Source organism: Tachypleus tridentatus, chromosome 4 (genome assembly GCF_004210375.1).
Source record: "Tachypleus tridentatus isolate NWPU-2018 chromosome 4, ASM421037v1, whole genome shotgun sequence".
Taxonomy (NCBI): domain Eukaryota; kingdom Metazoa; phylum Arthropoda; class Merostomata; order Xiphosura; family Limulidae; genus Tachypleus; species Tachypleus tridentatus.
In genome coordinates this window covers 70,341,220-70,361,794 of record NC_134828.1, presented here as the reverse complement: position 1 = coordinate 70,361,794, position 20,575 = coordinate 70,341,220, and the positions used below count along the sequence as shown (strand labels likewise).

Sequence of the window (20,575 nt, the reverse complement as noted above, 5' to 3'; positions counted from 1 at the left end):
AAACTCACTAAACATGGGTATATCTATGGGAGGAAGGAATACATGCTGAAAAACTTACCACAGATTTTCTCAGATTACATAGTGATGTAGTAACAGATGAAAGATGAAGTAGAAAGAAATTTCCAGTCGGTAGTTATATCCCATAAGCTAAAACCTGTACTTCACCGGTAGAAATCATTGACCCTAAAACCTGTAGACATGTGGCAGAACCATTGTTATCTGTTGCAGGAATTTCATCATCTGCCATATTAAATATTGAATTCACATGAACAAATTAGAATTCAGAAAATAAAAATATTCCTAAAAGAAATGGGTAGAAACAATGGAACTTAAAAACCAGAAGTTAAAACTGATATAAATTTGCAAACAAGTGAAATCAAGATTTTGTAGACATAAGGAGAGAAAGTTAAAACAAACACATCTCTGCACCAGAATGTCAATCAAGAAAGTGAGGATTGTTATAGAATAGCAGAAAGAGCTTGATGGCACACTATGATTGGTGTAAAGCAGTCACATGATAAGCACATGTTCTGAAATGGTGTGAAACTGATGGGGTATAAGAAACTGGTACACCATTAACAAATACTTTAACAATGCTTAAGAGCAGTTCCGGATCGAGATAGCTTTGAATGAGAGAGAAATAAAAATTTCATAAAATATAATAACTATTCTTTTTTTCCTCCCATCCATATGCATTTGTGTATGACTATCATGCATTTGTTGGTTTGAAATGCATACTTGACAAGAGATCTGTAGAATAGTTAGAAGCTATACAGATAACTTGCTTTACATAGTTGAGAAAGACAACTATATTCAAGAGAACATAACCTTCACAGACCTGCATTATTGGTCCATCCAAGTGAATGCCAGGATATTATACAGACAGTATGAAGTCCAATGTGTGTATACTAATCACAGATAACACGAAGACAAAGTACTTCATTGGCTGAGTAACAAGTGTAGTATTTAGCAAGATTGAATGTTGTTGAACACGTTAAAAGTTAAACATAGAAAATATATTTCAAATGACACTTATGTGATTATTTTTACACAATCTTTTAAGAAAACTCTTTAAAATACTAAGAAGGATTTAAACAAGAAGCTTGTTGTACAATAAACTGTTTCATAAGTACCTGAAGTTGTAACAGCAACTGCTGGTTCTGTAGAAGAAAGAGAATTCTGAGCCCAAGACCCACAACCATATATAGCAGCCTGACAATAAAAAAGTATAAAAATCACTATTAATTCCTCTCACTACAGGTAGGTTAAGTGTATATATCACAACCAGTTAAAAAGTTACATTCAAAATTTAATTAAACTGCTTTATTTTCATTGTATACAAATAAACTTGGTATCAAAACATAGATAATACTGTAAAACTTCTTACACTTATAAGGAAATATTCTAAAAAAAATCCTCAATCACCCCTAGAATATTTGTTTTCTAGATTTTCCAACTTCTCTAATTTATTTACCACTCCTCTGAAAGGCATGGAATTTAACAAAGTACTCCCTATAACAGATATTTTAAAGGCAAATTATAATTTGTTTTGTCTTCAATCTTATCTGTTTAAAAAATCCTAAACCAGAAAATCAGACCCAATTACTACGTCAACCTGCAACATCCTGTCTTCCACAAATTATCAATGGTTCTCTCTGATTTTTATACTACATTATTTATAAGCAATGAAGTGTCAGAGATTTAATAATTAAATAATGTATTATATTATGTTGTTTTCTGTATTGAACATTGTCTATTTTGCCTTTAGTTTGAAATGTTTTCTCATGGTATTTACACCTAGCTGAGTTGAAGTTTTAAAAAGGTTGTTATTGCAGTTAGAAAGCCAAACTTATCCTGACAGTTGAGAAAACATGTCATGTGAAACAATTCATCTTCATCAAATTACAAGTTTAAAGAATTTCAACCCATTTCTTGTTCAAGTCCCTATAAATTCATTATGAAGTGAAGAGAAGCAGTAGTTTCCAACCAATGATGGTTGTCTTTCAGACCACTAATTTGGTTCAATTTTTTGTGACTGGGGAGGTCTTAAACAAAACAATTACCACAAAACATGAGATCATATCACATGCTAAATCTTAGAAGTAAATATTGTACAAGTTTAACACAAACCTGTCCAAGTCTCCCTGGATGTTTGAGAACAATTCCCCCACTAGAAACAGCACTAGCAACATTCCCACAACAGTCCATTCCTACAGCACCAACAGTGTCTAACATTAAAGATTCATCTCCCGGAAGCCATGTTTCAGAAGAGATACATGCATTATTCTCCATTTCTGCTGCTTCTGAATAAAGCTAAAGAAAATAAATTATGTAGTGAAAACACCTAAAACAATGTGAATTGAAATCTAATCTAACTTAAAACATTAGACTATTATTACAGAAATATCTGTACTTAGAAAAATGTGCAAGGCTTGTACTCAAAAGGCTAAATATTTCTTGAAAAATTACATACAAAAAACAGTTGTTTTTTCTACTGATCCCAAATGAATGTATTTTCCAATTAATTCTATACCCAGTGAATAACACTGAACTTTACAAATATTAGTGACAAAAAAAAAAAGTAAATGGAAGAAACTGGCAGAAGTCTGATACAAAAGAAACTAGTTAAATACATTCATACACATTATTCTTCAGTCTCATGGAATACAACATGAGACTGATGAGGCTGCTTGAATGCAATGAAACTAGTTTCTCTGATTTCAGACTTCTGCCAGTTTCCTCCTATTTAGCACATGACAACTTACTATTTTGTTATTTGCAGGTTCTCTCTGTATAAATTTTCTGGGATCATTCTCAGCTTCTTCAACTTTTCTTTTGTATTTACTATATGTATGAAGTGCATTCTCTAAAACAAACAAAATCAATTCCTAAAATAAAAATGGGTAAGTGACTAAAAACACAAGTTTTATTGGCAACTCGAGCTTCAAAAACACAGACATTTCCTCACATATTCAACATTGTTACCTTTTAAATCATGACAAATTGTGAATTATATAATTAAATAAGTGTTAGAATACATAACTGACATGTCACTTTTATTAACAATTCTAATTCAATAAAAATTAAAATACAGCAATACAAAACCAACAGCAACCTTAATACCAATATGAATATTGCTATTGTTGTATATTTATAGCTGTACCCTCCAATACCTTTTTATACAAAACTAAGAGAAAAAAATCAGCTAAAAATTTACTAATATTTACAGCAACAGTAATATAATAATAGTATCTTCTACAAACATAAATAATGTAACAACTATTAGACTAGGAATACAGTTTGGACTTCTTCTTCTTTTGCTGCCATCCATAAGCAGAAAATTAGATAAAGCATTCAGCATATGCCAGCAAAGGAATAATAATAATAATCTATGAATGTAATACTAAATCATTTTAGCAGTTCTGATCTGGTGTTAACAAGTAACATTTGCTTAAATATAAACACATGGAAACAAACAGTGATATACAACTCACAGTAAAAACTTTTTGACATAAATGCTTTTCCTTTTCCATAGTCATTATAAAAAAAATATAAAAAATACAGGTGTAACATACATTAACTGAAAAGGTATTAATATAAAAATAGCTTAATCTCAAATCTGTATAGCTTTTAATTAAACAAGAGGGTACCCTCTATAGATGTGACACTTAAAATTTCTTTAGGCATGATTAGAGTGAATTTACCTTAAACTTTTTTTCCTTTTATCAGCTAAAGTTTTGTGCACCAGCAATACTAAGCATTGGGTACATATATTCCCAGTTAGATTTTATTGTTCATCTGAATCTCTACCAGCTTACCCTCAAATCAAAATTATTTTAGGCAGGATTAGAGTAAATTTAACCTACAAGATCTTGGGTGGGGTGAAATACATCAATCAAAAGTATATATGTAAACACGGCTGGTATTGGTAGAGAAAACTCTATGTAGAGGAGCGAACAATGTTTTGACCTTCTTCAGTCATCAGGCTCACAAAGAAAGAAAGAGGTAACTGATCGATAGCTGACCACGTGTTTGAAGGCGGTTGTGTAATTGAGTGTAGGAATGTAGAGGGCGTGCTTAGATGTTTGATTATATATTAATATCGGTAAGAAGGTGTTCCTTTGTATTGGTTTATTTTGGGCTTAAGTTGTTGTATAAGTAAGGCTTCTTTAATTTTGCATTTGTTTATGTTTGTTTCTTTATTTAGTATTTGGGTGTTTTCTATGGTTATTTTGTGTTTATTTGATTTGCAATGTTCGAAAATGTGTGAAGATGACTTCAAGCCCAAAATAAACCAAAACAAATAAACACCTTTATGCCTATATTAATATATAATCAAACATCTAAGCATACCCTCTACATTCCTACACTCAATTACACAACCGCCTTCAAACATGTGGTCAGCTATCGGTCAGTTACCTCTTTATTTGTGAACTTGACGATGACCAAAGAAGGTTGAAACATTGTTCGCTCCTCTACACAGAGTTTTCTCTACCCATACCAGCTGTTTTTACATATATATTTTTCCCTACAAGTAGGTTTTCTCATTACTACAATTACCAATCAAAAGAGTTTTATCTCCTGAGTTCAAAATTATAATTAGATCTAAATTCAGTCAAGATATGATGGAGCTATGAGAAACATTTGTACTTGGAAAAACTCAGCACCATTCTATAAGGTGATATGCTGCAGCTAAAAAAAAAAGTTCAAAGGTTGGAGAGTTTATTTGGTCACCACCTGATAAATGTGTGAACTTAGCATATCATACTCACAGAAGCACTTGTAGAACATGCCACTCATTTGTACAAAAATGAAGGAAGTTTTCTTAGTGTTATTTTGGTAAAAATAAAATAATGTTAACGTAAAAAGAAACTATAAAACCAACTTTGTTAATAGTTTATTTTTAAAATACATTTTTCAATAATGTTTTAGTGCTTTGGGCAGAATTTGTTTTAGAAAGGTATCTTTTATTTACAAAATACAATAAATATTTAAAATAATTTACTTATAAAAGAAAAAAATACTTTGCAATTAACAATTTATATACTGAAAAACTTTTACCTGGTTGTTTAATAAAATGCTTCTTTTCTAAAGCTAGCTTTATGAAGGCCAAAGCAAAATAAGTTTTAAAACTTCATTATTTTCAACTTCAACCATTTATTGTACTATAATTTACAATGCATAACATTTATTTTTCAAATATTTCAGAAATAAATATATGATTATCTCAACTTCATACCTATTGTAAAATCTTGTATTTCATTAGATGTACCTTTCCTAAATGTGTTACTCAACATATAATTACAAAATAACTTTCACAACATTTTCATTTCTTCTACAACTGACATCAGCCCACACAGAATAGCTTTCATTGCACAAAACGTCAACATACGGCTGTAATGTCCAAACCACACAGGGAAAACCTGCCTGCTTTTCATATTCCACCTCATGTATAAGGTAGAGCTATCTCCTAGCAACCATTTCAACAATATTAATGCACATAAATCAACATACACCATGTCTGACAAATATGTATGGAATAACATAAATACCCAATTCATTCTTCAGTTGCTAGAGATACATCGCAGTGGAACACAAGGTATGATTAGAAGCTTTATCATAGTAAACCTCCACCCCCATTTTTGTGTGTGTGTGCTGTTGCCTTGGGAACATAGATGGCTTTTGTCACTAGCCTATGCATTCACAGATCCTCACCTATTACAAGGTGTTGTGCTTTGCTTACATTAGTTGCAGTATGAATAGTTAGAGGTTTTTTTTTGAAATAGTCCTGTTGTCTCAAATTAATCTATCTTCTAGTTTGTTTTTTTTACAAATGGTATTAAATCCAGAACTGAAATAAATCTTGAATATATGAATATTTTGCATAACAATAGGCTGTTACACAGTCTTCTTAAAATTAAAATTTTCATTTTTTTCAATAGCGTTATATTTTCAATGTCAAAATGCAGTTCTCACACACACCATCCCACAATGATCTTATATTGAAAGAGTGAAAAATGAAGCATACTTGTAGGGTACTAGACCACTTCTGTAACAAGTATATTGGAACGTAACATAAAACACTGCAACATAGACATAAAGGCTGTGTACAAAATCATTTAAAAATACATAGTAAAATTCATATTTCTAAATCTGTGTGTGTATATATAATGTTCCTTATTTAAAACTACAAAATTATATTTACAAGGTAGAGTAGCAAAACAGATTTGGAATTCAATCAGGTAAAAGTAGCTTTCACCATTCATCCTTTTACACACAGTACTTAAAATAAATAGGTTTGTGGTGATTCAAAACAGAGCACAATATTACGTTATAAATAGCAGAATAAAAACACTTTTATTGATGAAACATCATAAACTGAGCTATATATAAATACATTTTAACTGACTAAATGCTCATTGTTTCTGTTGATTGAAATGCACAACAGAGTTATATGTTAATGAATGTAGAAACCTAAAAGTATACTTGTGTTTTACTGATTCCTGAAACTGTTGTGCATAAATATACTTAAGATTTTGTAAAACACTTTATATCTATTTTCATGAACTCAACTGCATAATAAAACCTTACCAGAAACTAGAAGATCTGCTTTAACATTCTTCAAGCCACGAGACCTGGCCCACTGACTAGCTCCTTCACCTACCAAAACACTGAGAGAACAATATATATCTATAACTTATATTCTCCGATAAGGAAAAGATATTCCAGTAATGCAATAACTACATTTACAAATGTAAAAAGTGTTCATATGCTAAGAAACCAGCTGATAAATAGATATCTACACTATTTGTATGAAAAAAAGATTGTTTATTTTTACATTTGTATTATTTGAATGTTTACTGCCATGCACTCTTCAGATTATTTTTAGAATAACAATCCTAGACTTTGTATTATGCTGATACTACAATCTTCTGTCAGGCATCACTGTTTCTGAATACCACACCTTGCCAAAACTATATCAACAGGATGGTTAAGTTTTGATGAAGATACAACTTATCATGCTACAATAAAATATTTTAAATAATATTACTTTTGTCAAACATTATTTCACTTTAATACACTGTGGTGAAATTATAATGAAAATTTATACTGTAAGATTCTAATAAAAATTAAATACAATAGAACTACAATATTTATGTATAATGCTGAAAACAATAACAAATTTGCTGTATCAAAAACATAAAATTACCATGGTGGAATTCTGTGTAAACTCAAGTTCTCATTATTCTGATGCAGTAGTAGTTCCTTGGCCACAAGAACAGGGTTCATATAATCTATTGTTAGGAACAAAAAAGCAATCTGAGTTGTTGCTGTTTTTGTGGGTTTTCTAACATAACACTTTCTCTTCTTTTAGTTTTCAATAGTGGTTGAGACTCACAACTGAATTATAGTAGATACCATTTTCCTTACCCAAAAATGTATTTCTGATATTTAATCACCTCTACATATTTAGCTATTTTCCTCATGTGTCTGCCAGAAGGTTTTCTATGTCACTAGTCTTAAAGAAATTCTCACATAAATTTACATAAATTGCTCCACTGTAAGATGGCATCATCTTGCAACAAAAGCACACCACCAATAGGAGAGTAAACAGTCCTATGTGCAACAGCTTCCTCCTAAACAAGTAAGAAAATGTGCACCAAAGTGGGAAAGGCCAGTGGAAATGTGTGCAGACATCTATTAGTAGTTACAATTTTATTACACTGAAAAAAGTATTTCATTCTTTTTGTGTCTTGTAAGCACTGATAAAACATTTTCTCAATAAGTGCACCAATCTATATAACCCATCAATTTCGAGTCATTTCTGATCATGTATATTTCATGTGACTACTCTCCACCAACAGTATTATACCACCTGTACTGGTGCAGCTAGCTCTCTGTGACCATCCTGCTTAACCTTTACTGTCAAGAACTTGCAGGATCCAAAAGAAGGGTGCCAGCAGCAGGAAGGAAGAGTGAGAAGTGTATGATAATAGGTGGGTCTATCAGAAATGCATTTTCAGTCAAAGAAAATTGTTAACTTCTGATATATTCTTACTTACCCTCACACAAAGCTAGAGTCCCACACTGCAAAGGTGGAGAAGCTGGTATAAGCACACAAAAAAGATATCAAGCAGAAATCAACAACCCAAAATGAAACAGTGAAAAACAAAGCATACTTGTAGGGTACTAGGCCACTTCTGGAACAAGCATATTGTAATGTAATATAAAACATGGCAACATAAACATAAAGGCTAGATCATGTGGACCACGCTATATATACTCGCCAACTTCAACTGTGAATAAACAATTTCATATGTCAAGCAACCAGAGTAACAAAGAGAAACTTAGTTTTAGGCAAAAACCATACAAACTCAAAAAACATCCATATGAGTAAAAGGTACAACAAACCAAACCTGACGTTATTGGGTTGTAGCATTACTGTAAGAATAGGGCAATATCTGTATCCTGTATTACAAGCAGAAGTCATAAATGACTCAAACTTAAATACAGGGAAACGACATCCTCCATCAGGAATTATGAGGAAAACATTGAACTTTCACTCAACTATCGAAACAGTGTATGTAAGTCCTGTAGTCAGCATTACTAGAAATACAAAGTTCCCAAAACTCAACTATAAAAACAAGAAAAAAACATGTGCATTGAGAGAATGAGTAGAACTGAAAATTTGATGGATAGAGATGTTGAAGAGTATCAATTATTCAGAAGTGTACACTAGAAAAAACAATGTTGAAAAATCCAAACTGTTAAGGTGGAAGGAAACAGAACTCTGAAAGAGGAAGAAGATGAAGAGATCCTGACATGAATCCCAAAAGTTAAGGGTACAGGATAAATAATATTAAATAGCCCAAACAGGACACAGAAGTCTGTCTTGGTCAGAACAATCACACTGATGAAGAAATGAAGGAAGGAAAACTGAAGAAACTGCACAACCACCTTTAGTTGGTGGCAGACATTTTGGAAAGAAGAACTGGTCTGGAAATAGAAAAAATAAGGATAAGCAATGGAAGAGTGTGAGAAAAAGCAGCATCCACAGGCAAGGAGAAGAAAGTAATAGGTATAAAGAAAAGTGATATAAATAGCAAGAGGCTAAAGGTTGAACAAGAGTAGGACAATGATATAAGAGGTAGAACAGGCCAAAGTGTAGCCAAAGGGAGAGAGAACAAACTACTTGGGAGAAGTTACATGGGGTGCCTCAGACATGAGGTTTATAAAGGAGGGATAGTAAAGGAGGATAGTGAGAAAGACACAAAATAAAATTTGGCATTAGAGGGAAAAGGAAGACAAAGAGTCTGCTCACCACACAGTAAAGAGTGATTCTAATGTCTGGAAGTTGAGGAATGGAAAACAGAATGACTGAATTCAAAAATATAAAAATCAGTAAATTAAGTAGTTTGAAACATAAGACTGCATGTGTAACACTGAGCAAGGATAAGGTTAGTATATACTGTAATATCAAGAGGAAGAAAACACAAAATAATCACAAGGATTAGAATTAAGGAGTAAAGATTGTGAAGTGTCATAAAAAACAAGAGAGAGAGAGAATGAATAATACGTACCTGAGAAATTAAGTCATGGAAAGGAGAGAGAATGTTTGAGGACTGTCTTCATCAAGTAAAATGGTTCTTAATGGAAAATCTGGACTGCAGGAAGAAAAATGATGATTAACTTCTTCAGTCTCAGTTTCAAAATGAGAGGAAGCAATGGTAGATGAAGGCATGAGCTACATGATGGATCTTACAACTTGTTCACCTGTGACTTGTGTCTTCCACAGTTAAAAACTTTCCATAAGTAATAGTTGAAGCACTTTCTGTGTGAAGAAATTTTTCACTTGTGCAAGAACTAACTGAAGTCAAATTAACTTTAGAGTTCATGATAAACTTAGTACAATGAAACACAAGTCTTAGCAAATTAAAACATGTCTACATTTTACAGCACTGAAGAAAATAATGAAGTTTCACCTGTACAAATATATAGAAGGAATTACTGTGCATGGAAGTGTGCTACTCTCCTGTTGGTAGAAAGCTTTTGTCACATTATGGCATCATGATTCAGTAGCACAATTCATGTGAAATTAGGTGGATGCCATCTCAAGGCTGGTAGTATAAAAACTTCCAAAGCAAATGCACAAGTTAAATAGCCAACCTTTGTGTGGTGATGAGTTACTGTCCCAGAAAAAACAATTTCACATACATAACTAACAAAATAGCATTTATCCATAAGGTAAAACACCATAAAGTCCACATAATATTTTCTAATATCCGTATATAACATTATTAGATTACACATTATTAGATACATAATGGTCAAAGAGATCCCTTTTTCTCAAATAATTATATCCTACAAACTTACTTCTCATATGAAAATTAGTTTCACCACACATTAAAGATCTAAGTTTTATTCTGGAAAGCTTGACCATGATATAATATATTTCACAGGAAATATTCAATACATTTTAAATCAATCTCTATCAACATATCAAGCCTACTACTAAATCAAACCACAAGCAGTACTTGTTCTGGTCAGTGATCATTGAGCCTCACAATTTCATTTTTAACCCTAGAAAACCAGTGTGACTAGTTTAGTACATACAGATTTAACTTATGGAGTCATAAGTGACCCCATACTGGCATTCTAGGATTAGTAGCCATTTTCAAATCCTCAATGTTTTGTGAATTAATCTGATAAACATTCCATTTTTGAAAATGTTACAGCAAATTATTTGCTGGTGCAATATTTGGGAATCTCACGAGTCGGAAAGTAAGCATCCTTTATTTTTCGGAATTGCCTTTTGACCAAAGTAAAACATTCATTATTTTGATAAAATATCCAAGCAATAGTTGCACAATCCTGCATGTGCACTGATATGCATTTTATTAATCATCTTTTTATTACTGAAAGTCAGAAAAAGAAGAGAAATAATGTTAGTTTGCAAATAAGCAATATGAAAGTGCAACAACCTGTAAATTTCCAAACAAGATTTTTTTGTGCTTCTGGTAAATTTTGTTCCCCTAGAACAAGCTGTTTAATATACAATCATTTTACATTTTGGATTTTCTTCAAAATCATCCTGTAGTAGATAATCATCTAAGTACTTTACATCTTATACATCACAAGTTAGTCTTTGGAAAAACAGACTTATCTGTTTTGAGTAGCAGTAATAAAACACTAACACTGTTAATTCTAAATGTTATAAACAGCATTTGTTTTAGACCAATAAATAAAAAGTACAATAAATTTGTACTTTGTTATGGAAAGTTTTAGAACATGCACAAAATATGGATATTACTTTCTGATTCCAGGACAATCACATATGATCAAAGAAGTGTGTATTTTATAATTTTGAATGTAATCCTAATTGAATCCTAATCAAATTAATATATCATAACAAACTTCTGTGGAAAATTTCATACCATGGTCTTTGAAACCAAACCAAATCAAATTCACATTTTATCTGACTTAATTCATATCTTAAAATCTAGATCTATGGACAATTCTATATCCTAGTTTCTCAAATAAACCTTTGTCATAACCTTCCAATACTAGAAGTTTTGTACCTTAGTCTCCTGTATAAAGTATCTTCAACGTATTAAGAAAACATTTAAAAAATCACACACATACCTTCTATGATTACATACAAACTGTTTCAAGACAATAAAAACAACACAAACCTGAGAGAGCTCCAACAGCACCAAAGTTTAATGTTCTGCCATCCATGACAGATGCATCACACTCAACTTTTCTACTTAATGAAAGATTAGAGCCACATCCTGCATTTGTCAGTAGAGAGTTCTTAATGACAAGAAACAAAACAACCAAGTTTTAAGAAGTATCTTGAGAAGAAAGTCTGCATAAACTAGAATTATTTATGAGAATTAACTATTTTCATTTTTCACAACTACTGAACAGCAAGTGATATGTGATAAAACTACCAAGTTCTAACAAAAGTTATATCTAGACACTAAATGTTTCCAAGTACAGTTTGAAAATGAGTTAACTTAATCCAAAACAACTAAAGAGACCATACTATAGACTCAACAAAAATTGACAAATATTCTTAAGACAGTTTTTTTGTGTTTAAAAATCTAAACAAAAATTTCCATTACTTATATGCTGTTTAAAGTTAAATACTGTTGCAAAAATCCTTAGTCAGTAAATATTTTTTTAATTCAAAAGTAAAAATCTCTTGGTAAATTTTAAAAGTATATGGTAAGTGTATTCCTGAAGAGCTGCATATAGTAATTTAAACACAACTGAGATTACAAGTTCAGTTTTAATAATTTTTTAAAACCCAACAAAATGCTGTGTGAAATAATAAAGAAAAAATTGATAATGCAAAAAAGTATATTATTAGCTTTACCTCTAAAGAAACAACAGCTGTAGAAACAGCTTCGACTGCAGAGCAACCATTCTTCAGCATTATAGTTACCTAAACAGAAATCATGCATCAAAACAGATTCTGTAAGCTTCCTCGATGATAGCTTGTGTCTGTTCTAGTCATAAAAGATGTTTCTGATGTCAGAAAACCTTTTCTATTTGAGACATTCTTTGATACTAACAGCTCCAGCAACTGTTTGTACCAGATATTTAATCAAACACCAAAAAACAATATGTCAAAACAAGTTTATGTCCAAGAAACTACTTCCTCCCACCACTATCCATCTTATGTTCTATCAACCAAAGTATCACATGATTTAAAACATGTCTATCACATATAAGCATAAATATTAGACATATATTAATAAACATCCTGTAATTTTTTTTTTATAATCATGAGCTTGTCTAAGCATGCAGATGGGAACCTAAATCTGTATATTTCTTGAAAGCCCAAAAAATACCCAAAACACTCCTGTTTTTAATTACTTTTGAAAACTATGAATATTTCATATTTGAAATGTGTGGATGGTGAGATTGATCCAAACAAAGCATGATAAATATTAACACTTCAGTGGAGAAAATACCTCAACATATAGTCAGTATATAAACTAATCTCAAGTCATGTTATTGTGTTTGCACTTATCTGGATTAACAATGATTGTGCAAATTCCAAAAGTGGTATAATGTCACATCTGTCTGATTTTCATATGAATAAAATATTAAATATAAAGTTCATGTACACAAAATGAAATTGAAAAGAATATTAGTTCTTCATTCAAATAAAATTAATTCCAAAAATGAGCTAAAAAGAGAAAATAATTGAGTGGATCATAAGAAGAAAATTTTATCTGAGTGAAATCTTTTTATTTATAGGAAGAATTATTAAGAAATATTTTTATTACCAATTTGATTCAAAAAATTGAAAATATCCAACTCTTGAAAACTTTAATCCATAATTTTACATACTGATGTGTTAACAAACCTCATCTCTTATGAAACATAAGTCTCCAAACTCTTCGATATGAAAGAATAACATAGTATCAATAGAACTGTTCAAGGCTCAATATTGTTTTCTGACACTGTTCACACATACAGTAGGAGTTTGTTAATAAACAAAACCAGATACTTGCATATGAATTGAAAGTATATTTGAGGCACATTTTACAAAACTATATATATGTGTGTTCATTTTTATCAACTGCAGATATAAATTTTTTTAAAGAAAGGAACAATTGTAAATATATGAGTAACATTAAAGGGAAGATGTTCACTCAATTTATTTATGTAAAGTATTTATACAATATTAGGCTTAAAGGCAGATGCATGTAGACAATCTATCCATTTCTTTAGAAAGGTGTCTAGCTATTTATGTGAGTGGAGTTAGTATTTGAAGTTATAATTTTTGTACACTAAAAATGTAATTCCAATAGGTACTTACTTCCTGTTACATAAATAGCTATTCTTCTTCAGTACTGCCTTCTACATGAAAAATATTTTTTGCATGTGCAACAAACTTTGAATCTTCCATATGTGGAGTTTAGTGGTTACAATGCATCTTGCAAGCAACAACCTTCCACCAATAAAAGAGAAAAACAATCTTGATGCACATGACTTCCTCTATTCAATTCTATTGAACTGTCCAAGCTTGGGCAGAAAATTGAAGCACTGGTTTTTTCAATAAGGAAGAAAGGTGGGAAGCATAAAAAGATGTGCCTATCAGAAATGCATCTTCAGTATACAAAAAGTATAACTTCAGATATTAACTCCACTCACACAAATAGCTAGAATCCCATAATGAACAGGTAAAAGTATTATTGTAAAGGAAAGAAAAAAGCATCGTTCAAAAGCTTCCAAAGATGACACATGGAAGACCACACCAATACTGATCCATGTATACTTTTGCTAATTGTAGAAAAATGTTGCATATGTGAATAGAAAATTTGAGAATATTAAAATGGGAAAGAACTATGGCAGGATAATGATCCAGACCACACATTAGGGTCTGTGTCTGTATTTACTGTTGTGCATTTGTCTATAAATTTGGTTTATGTACATATTTGTTCCACATTTCAATGTATGTATGTATGTATGAATGTATGAATGTTTACTTTCACACCCATGTCTGCATTTCAAAGTAAACTCAGAAAGAAGACTTTACCTTACTTTCATATTTTATAAACAAAAGATGTAAACAGAGTGAGATCCACTTTCTAAAGCTTTATGATTTGTGGCTGCAAATTTTGGAAGATACAACAACTGCCTCCATGTACCTTCATTTTATAGGCAGCAATTTATTTGTAAGTAGCTTTACAAAAAAAGATATAAAAAAATAAAAGGAACAATGCAGTAATGATTGGGAAGATGTGTCAATATACAAAACTTAATATTTACATTTCTCTATGTGAGATCAAAGGTACTTTAGTTAACACAAATTGAGAGTGTTGGTTGAAGTGGTTAGGATTTGAAACTGTGAGTAACAAAACTACCTTCATTCTAACGAAGATGGCAGCCCCCTCTCCCCCAATCATTTGCCACTGACAGCAAGTGTAATTATGGACAATTTCTGCTTATAAGAAACTTTAATGTACTGTAAAGTATATAGAGGTTTAAGGATTTGCAAAGTTTGCATTTTTTAATGTACTGTAAAGTATATAAAGGTTTAAGGATTTGCAAAGTTTGCATTTTTTACAGACATTGTGCCTTAGTTTTCGGGATAAGCCTTAATACTGATCTGAACTATTTAAAAGGAATTTTCAATTAAACAACAATGTGAGTATAAATTATATTTTGAACATGTTACTACAAGCTTGACTGTTTATGTTTGACTTTTAAATCACAAATAAAAAACAAAGTTTGAAATTTGTTTGCTGAAACTCAGTTTTACACAGTTTATAGCTAAAACAAGCTCTTAGTGTAATTCATAACAAACATACTACATGCACAAAAATAATACACACACACACATTTAAATGTGTAAATCTGGGAAAATGGAATAAAACACTAAATTTATTTATGTGAAATATACTACACGATATTAGACTTCGTGGTGGATACAGAACAACAGAATCTATCCACTATTTTAGAAAGGTAAATGCTGTTAACCCATTATTTTGGGGAGAAGTGCCATTTTTCATACTCTTAGCTGAACTTTTATCTTAAATAGTAATTTTTGGAATACTTATAAATACTTATCTCCTTTCACACATATAGCTGTTACTTAATTGCCAAGGTTTCTTCCTTTGTCCATCTAAGCACTGATTTGATTTCTTGCTTACTTGTTCATCTTTTATATCCCACTTAATAGCCCTTGACAATATTTGTCTCATGACAATCTCCACCTATGTCAGTGCACCCTCTTTCCTGGTACTTTATATAAACACTTCATTCAGAGAATGTTATCACTTGTGCAAGACTGACTCCATCCCAATCTCTTGCACCATCTCTTGGTGGGGAGGGAAAGTGGGAATAGAGGTAAGTATGTCTGTATTAACAATGTTAACTTCCAATACATATATATCTCCATCCACACTTATAGGCAGAATTCAATATTGAGAAAGTGGATGGGCCAATGAGGGCATTATCCCTGCAGAAAGCATATGCATGGATCATGGAACTGCACTACATCCAGAACAGTCACGCTCTTCACCCTGAACTTAGTCCCTGTATGTATAATTGTACATGAGCAATCATCAATATAGGTCAGCCTTAACTGCATATCCAAGGTTACACTACTTGACACTGAAATTAAGGGATCCTGGTCCCTGTATACCATGCTGGTGTTTAGGGCAGTTGAACCACAATGATGTGTCTACACATACTTACAAGCAGATCCCAACCTGTAGATACAGTGATGCATTCCAAGCAACTGGGATCACATGGAGAAAGTAAGCAATAGTGAAGTGGACAAACCTTGTCTTCCACTTAAAGAATCCCAAAAGGCTACACCCCAGGCTTGGAATAACGGGATCATGTGTGCCTTGCTCAACTAAAGGAAACTGAACTCATCCCGTCTGGAATTATGAACATTTGTCCTCACTCCCCAACCATGTGGGCAAGGTACATTTCACTTACTCTCCTGAATTATGGGGAGAAATGGAACAACTGTGTTCAATGGAGGAACTAGGATAAGACCACTCCACATTCAGAATTATGAGGAGATAGTGGATGACTCTCTTCCATAAACAGTATAATAAATCTATATTGATCAAACAGAAGGGCCAAGCACACATAGCTGAGCATCAAATTTGAATTGGTATTACAAGCAGACTCCTATATAGGCTAGTACCACTCCTAATGACATCTGGGAAAAAAACATTTAGAGACCCAGGTAGCAGGGCACCCAACTTTGCCTTATTTTCCAAGGGTGGAGGAATTCATTCTAGCATTCTGCAGGAAAAGTCTCTGTCCACCATCCCAATGACTAGAAACTGGGTGTAGTAAGGATTCCCTTGCTGCACTAGCAGATAATGGAGAAGTAATGCATATTGGAGAATCTTAAGGAACAGCACCCTGGAAACAGTGCAAGTGGATGAAATTCCCTAAACTTTTAAAAGCAAACAAACCCTAATTTATTTATCATGATAATCAGCAGTGACAGGAAGAATCCCATTATACTTTGCTCATGGTAGTCCATGGATGATAGTCCAGCATAGTGCAGTAATACCAGCTCCTACATGGGCTTATGGAACACTATTTCTACAAACTCTATTGCAGCCTGGATAAAGTACATTGCATTAGTGGTTGCTAGTGTAAAATTAGTTTGATAGAAGTACACCTGCTTGGTCATCACTTGCCACAGAATGGGATCCTGTGAAAACAAGTTAAGAAACCCTGAAAGGTAGCAATGGAAAGGCTGTGCAATCTAGATGAAGTGATTAATATAGCTGCAGGATGTAGGCCAAGACTTAGATGAAGAAACTGTTAGATCAGGTAAATAATAAGAGATAAAAATATCAGCAAAGGTCTACATACCAGTGTACACAATGACCTCTAGTGACTGAGTTGCTAAGAACACAGAAATGTGACAAATCTGATTAGATTTGATTCACAGAGGAATTCTCACCTTCAAAAATAACCATTACAGCAGGAAAAAAAAAAAAACCTTCAAAACTCTTACTGAACACAACCACCATCAAAACCTGATTGGAGACAGAAGAAACAAATAGTGATCAGATGAATAGATAAAAAGGACTTTAACCTCTTTCCCACCTGACAGTGTCTTATGTAACAATAACTGGTCTAAGAATGTACAGAGAATGAGAAAGTGATCTGTGGACAAACAGCATAAATCATCCTGACTGAATACATCTGTAGCTCAAGAGTTACAAAAAATAAAACTTCAAGTAAAGGGCATATAAACGTCAGGGCACACACACACAGGTTCAGAAAGAGCCTTACAGTAATTTTAATACACCTGTTATGTAACTGGAATGGTCATTTAAGACCAAAGACCTAAAGACACTTGAGGAAATTTAAGAAAACTAGGGACTCAAAAAATTATGTAGTCATTATAATAAAACAGAAATCAATAAAGCTACCTTAAACAGGATGATTGTAGAAGACAAAAATTTCTGCCAAAAGGTATGTCAAGAAATGAGCTATAGTCGGCACTTAACGTTGAAATAGGTTCAACCTTCTCTCAAAACACCACTGCTGACATGCATGTAATTTCCACTGACAAGTGTTTACTTCAAAGTAAACAAACACAAAGCAACTTTACAAATTGAACCCCAATGCTATGCAAAAGACTATAATCTCCATGCCTGAAACTTGAATAGCCAAAAAAGAAAAGATGGACACTCTGGAAAGTACAGCAGAAGCAAAAGCCAAGGTGCAGCATCCAATCTGTTGCTATCAACAATAGGTTGAAGCAAATCATATTTTGTACCCTGCATAACATACAAAAGGGAAAAAATAATCAGTGATATTGAGAAAACCCACTTCTAGAGAAAAATATATGTAGAAATGGATCGTTTGGGTTGAGAAATTTTTTTCGTAAAAGGAGCAAACAATGTTTCGACCTTCTTCGCTGTTCACTCCTTTACGTAAAAAATTTCTCAACCCAAACGAGCCGTTTCTACATATATAAAAGATCAAAAAGACCAAGTTGTAATCCCATCCTGTCCTCATGGAATGCATTCATTGCCAAAGCCTAAAGAAGAGGTACTGGAGACAAATTACCAGTAGATGGGACATCCAAAGAAACCACACCCACCAATCAGAGTTACAAACTTAAAGCCAATCTAACAAAGCCCTGTGATGCAAATTCTATTCTGTTAGGAGAATCAGTTAGGATTGAGACAAATAACATGCTACTTCAGGCATTACCTGTAGAACATGGCAGGCTAGTAGAGTGATAAGACAGAAATAGTCCAGAGAATGGTTAGTTGTTTGGTATTTTAAGGTGCAAAGCAACTAGGCTATCTGCACCAAACAACAGGTAAAAAATTAAAAGTAAAAAAAATTAAAATTCATAGAAAGAAATCATGTTAAAACAAAACAAAGTATAATTTTTGAATTAAAAATTTAATTAGTGTTAAAAAGGTCAATGGCCCTTAAAAACTAAAATCATTTGTAAGGTGAATAGAGTCACCATCGCCAATGACACTGTTCAAAATCAGAGTAAACCTTGGAATAAAACATGTCTAAAATGATGCCATCATTAAAAGTTGTAATGACAACATAACAGTAATATGTGGGCTACTGTGACCCAAGTATCACATAGACCACACACTGGTGTGTCAGTCGCAGATAAAAGAAAACAAGTTAAAAAACTGTAACCAATACATGGTCTAGTTAGGGCAATTTCTTTCCAATTCTTGCAGAAACAACACAGCCAAAATACAATACAAGGTTTTATCTGAAAAAGCTTGTTTTCATGTTGTTCACTCTAAGTTGACTGCCAATTGGCACGGAGTTAAGCTTTGAATACAAGACCATAGTTGATGTATGGAACAGGCACAGCAGACAGACTTAGCTACATAGTCTGTGAGCTTGTTCCTGCAAATACCAATGTAGTCTGGTATCCAGAACTGGATAGAAGAAGATTATAAAGAGAAATGGGCTAATCGGTTTTGAATATCGGTGAGAAGGACAGTCTGTAGATGCTGCTCAATAAACCTCATGTTCAATGACTGACATGAGATGTGGAAGTTGTTGACATATAACCCATTTGCAACAGTAAGAGAGAGTTGTCCAATGATGGCATTGATCTTTACTGAAAAGTGTAACACTCAAGACTGAGGGACTCCAAGTTCTTGTAGGAAAAAAAAGGAAAGTGTCAAACACACACGAACTTGGAATCACCTGCCCATTAAAAAGTGTTTAGTAAAAATGGGCAAATGGTTCTGCAACCCATATAATTGGAGGTCTCACAAATTTCCATACAACCATGTAGTATCATAAGCTTTCTCAAGGTCCAAGAATACTGACATAAGATGTTGCTGCTTAAGAAAGGCATCTCTGATTGATGTTTCAAGTCAAATCATGTGGTCTACAGTGGAGAACTGTTGTTGGAACCCATATTGGGTGGGCGAGAGCAGGTTGTTTGATTCGAGGAACCAAACAAGATGAGCATTAACCATCCTCTCTAAGGTCTTACAGAGACATTTTGTCAAAGCAATTGGCCAGTTGTTTGAAGGAATCTTGGGATCCTTTCCAGGTTTAGAGAAAGGTAGGATAATGACCTGATGCCACACATCAGGAAAAACTTTCTTCTGCAAGATATGGTTAAAAACAACCAGAAGAATAGCAAGAGAAGCAGGAGAGAGATGGCACAGCATCTTGTACTGTATATCATCAGGTCTGACTGATGAAGAGCTAGCTTGAGTACCACCAGTGTAAATGTTTGTTTTGAAATTCGCACAAAGCTACTCGAGGGCTATCTGTGCTAGCCGTCCCTAATTTAGCAGTGTAAGACTGGAGGGAAGGCAGCTAATCATCACCACCCACTGCCAACTCTTGGACTACTCTTTTACCAATGAATAGTGAGATTGACTGTCACATTATAATGCCCCCACAGCTGAAAGGGCGAGCATGTTTGGCGCGATGGGGATGCGAACCCGTGACCCTCAGATTACAAGTCACATGCCTTAACATGCGTGGCCATGCCGGGCCTCAGTGTAAAGGAGTAATTATAATTATAGAAATGATCAGCTCATAAGGAAAAAGGTAATCG

General features: G+C 33.0%; 1 protein-coding gene across 8 annotated transcripts in view; it reads right to left on the bottom strand.

The window, feature by feature from the left end:
- The window catches only part of Tasp1 (Taspase 1), a 43,020-nt gene that overhangs the window by 14,004 nt on the left and 8,441 nt on the right, over positions 1-20,575 (bottom strand). For 6 of the 8 annotated variants that reach the window (XM_076499174.1, XM_076499178.1, XM_076499175.1 and 3 more), the window contains exons 3-9: positions 12,383-12,451; positions 11,694-11,814; positions 7,211-7,295; positions 6,592-6,671; positions 2,766-2,866; positions 2,131-2,313; positions 1,134-1,212 (exon numbers count right to left, since the gene is read on the bottom strand). In XM_076499174.1, coding sequence (XP_076355289.1) covers positions 1,134-1,212; positions 2,131-2,313; positions 2,766-2,866; positions 6,592-6,671; positions 7,211-7,295; positions 11,694-11,814; positions 12,383-12,451 — 718 coding nt within the window. Of the gene's footprint in view, positions 1-1,133; positions 1,213-2,130; positions 2,314-2,765; positions 2,867-6,591; positions 6,672-7,210; positions 7,296-11,693; positions 11,815-12,382; positions 12,516-20,575 lie in introns of all 8 variants that reach the window. The other 2 variants (XM_076499179.1, XM_076499176.1) reach the window with 2 other exon arrangements.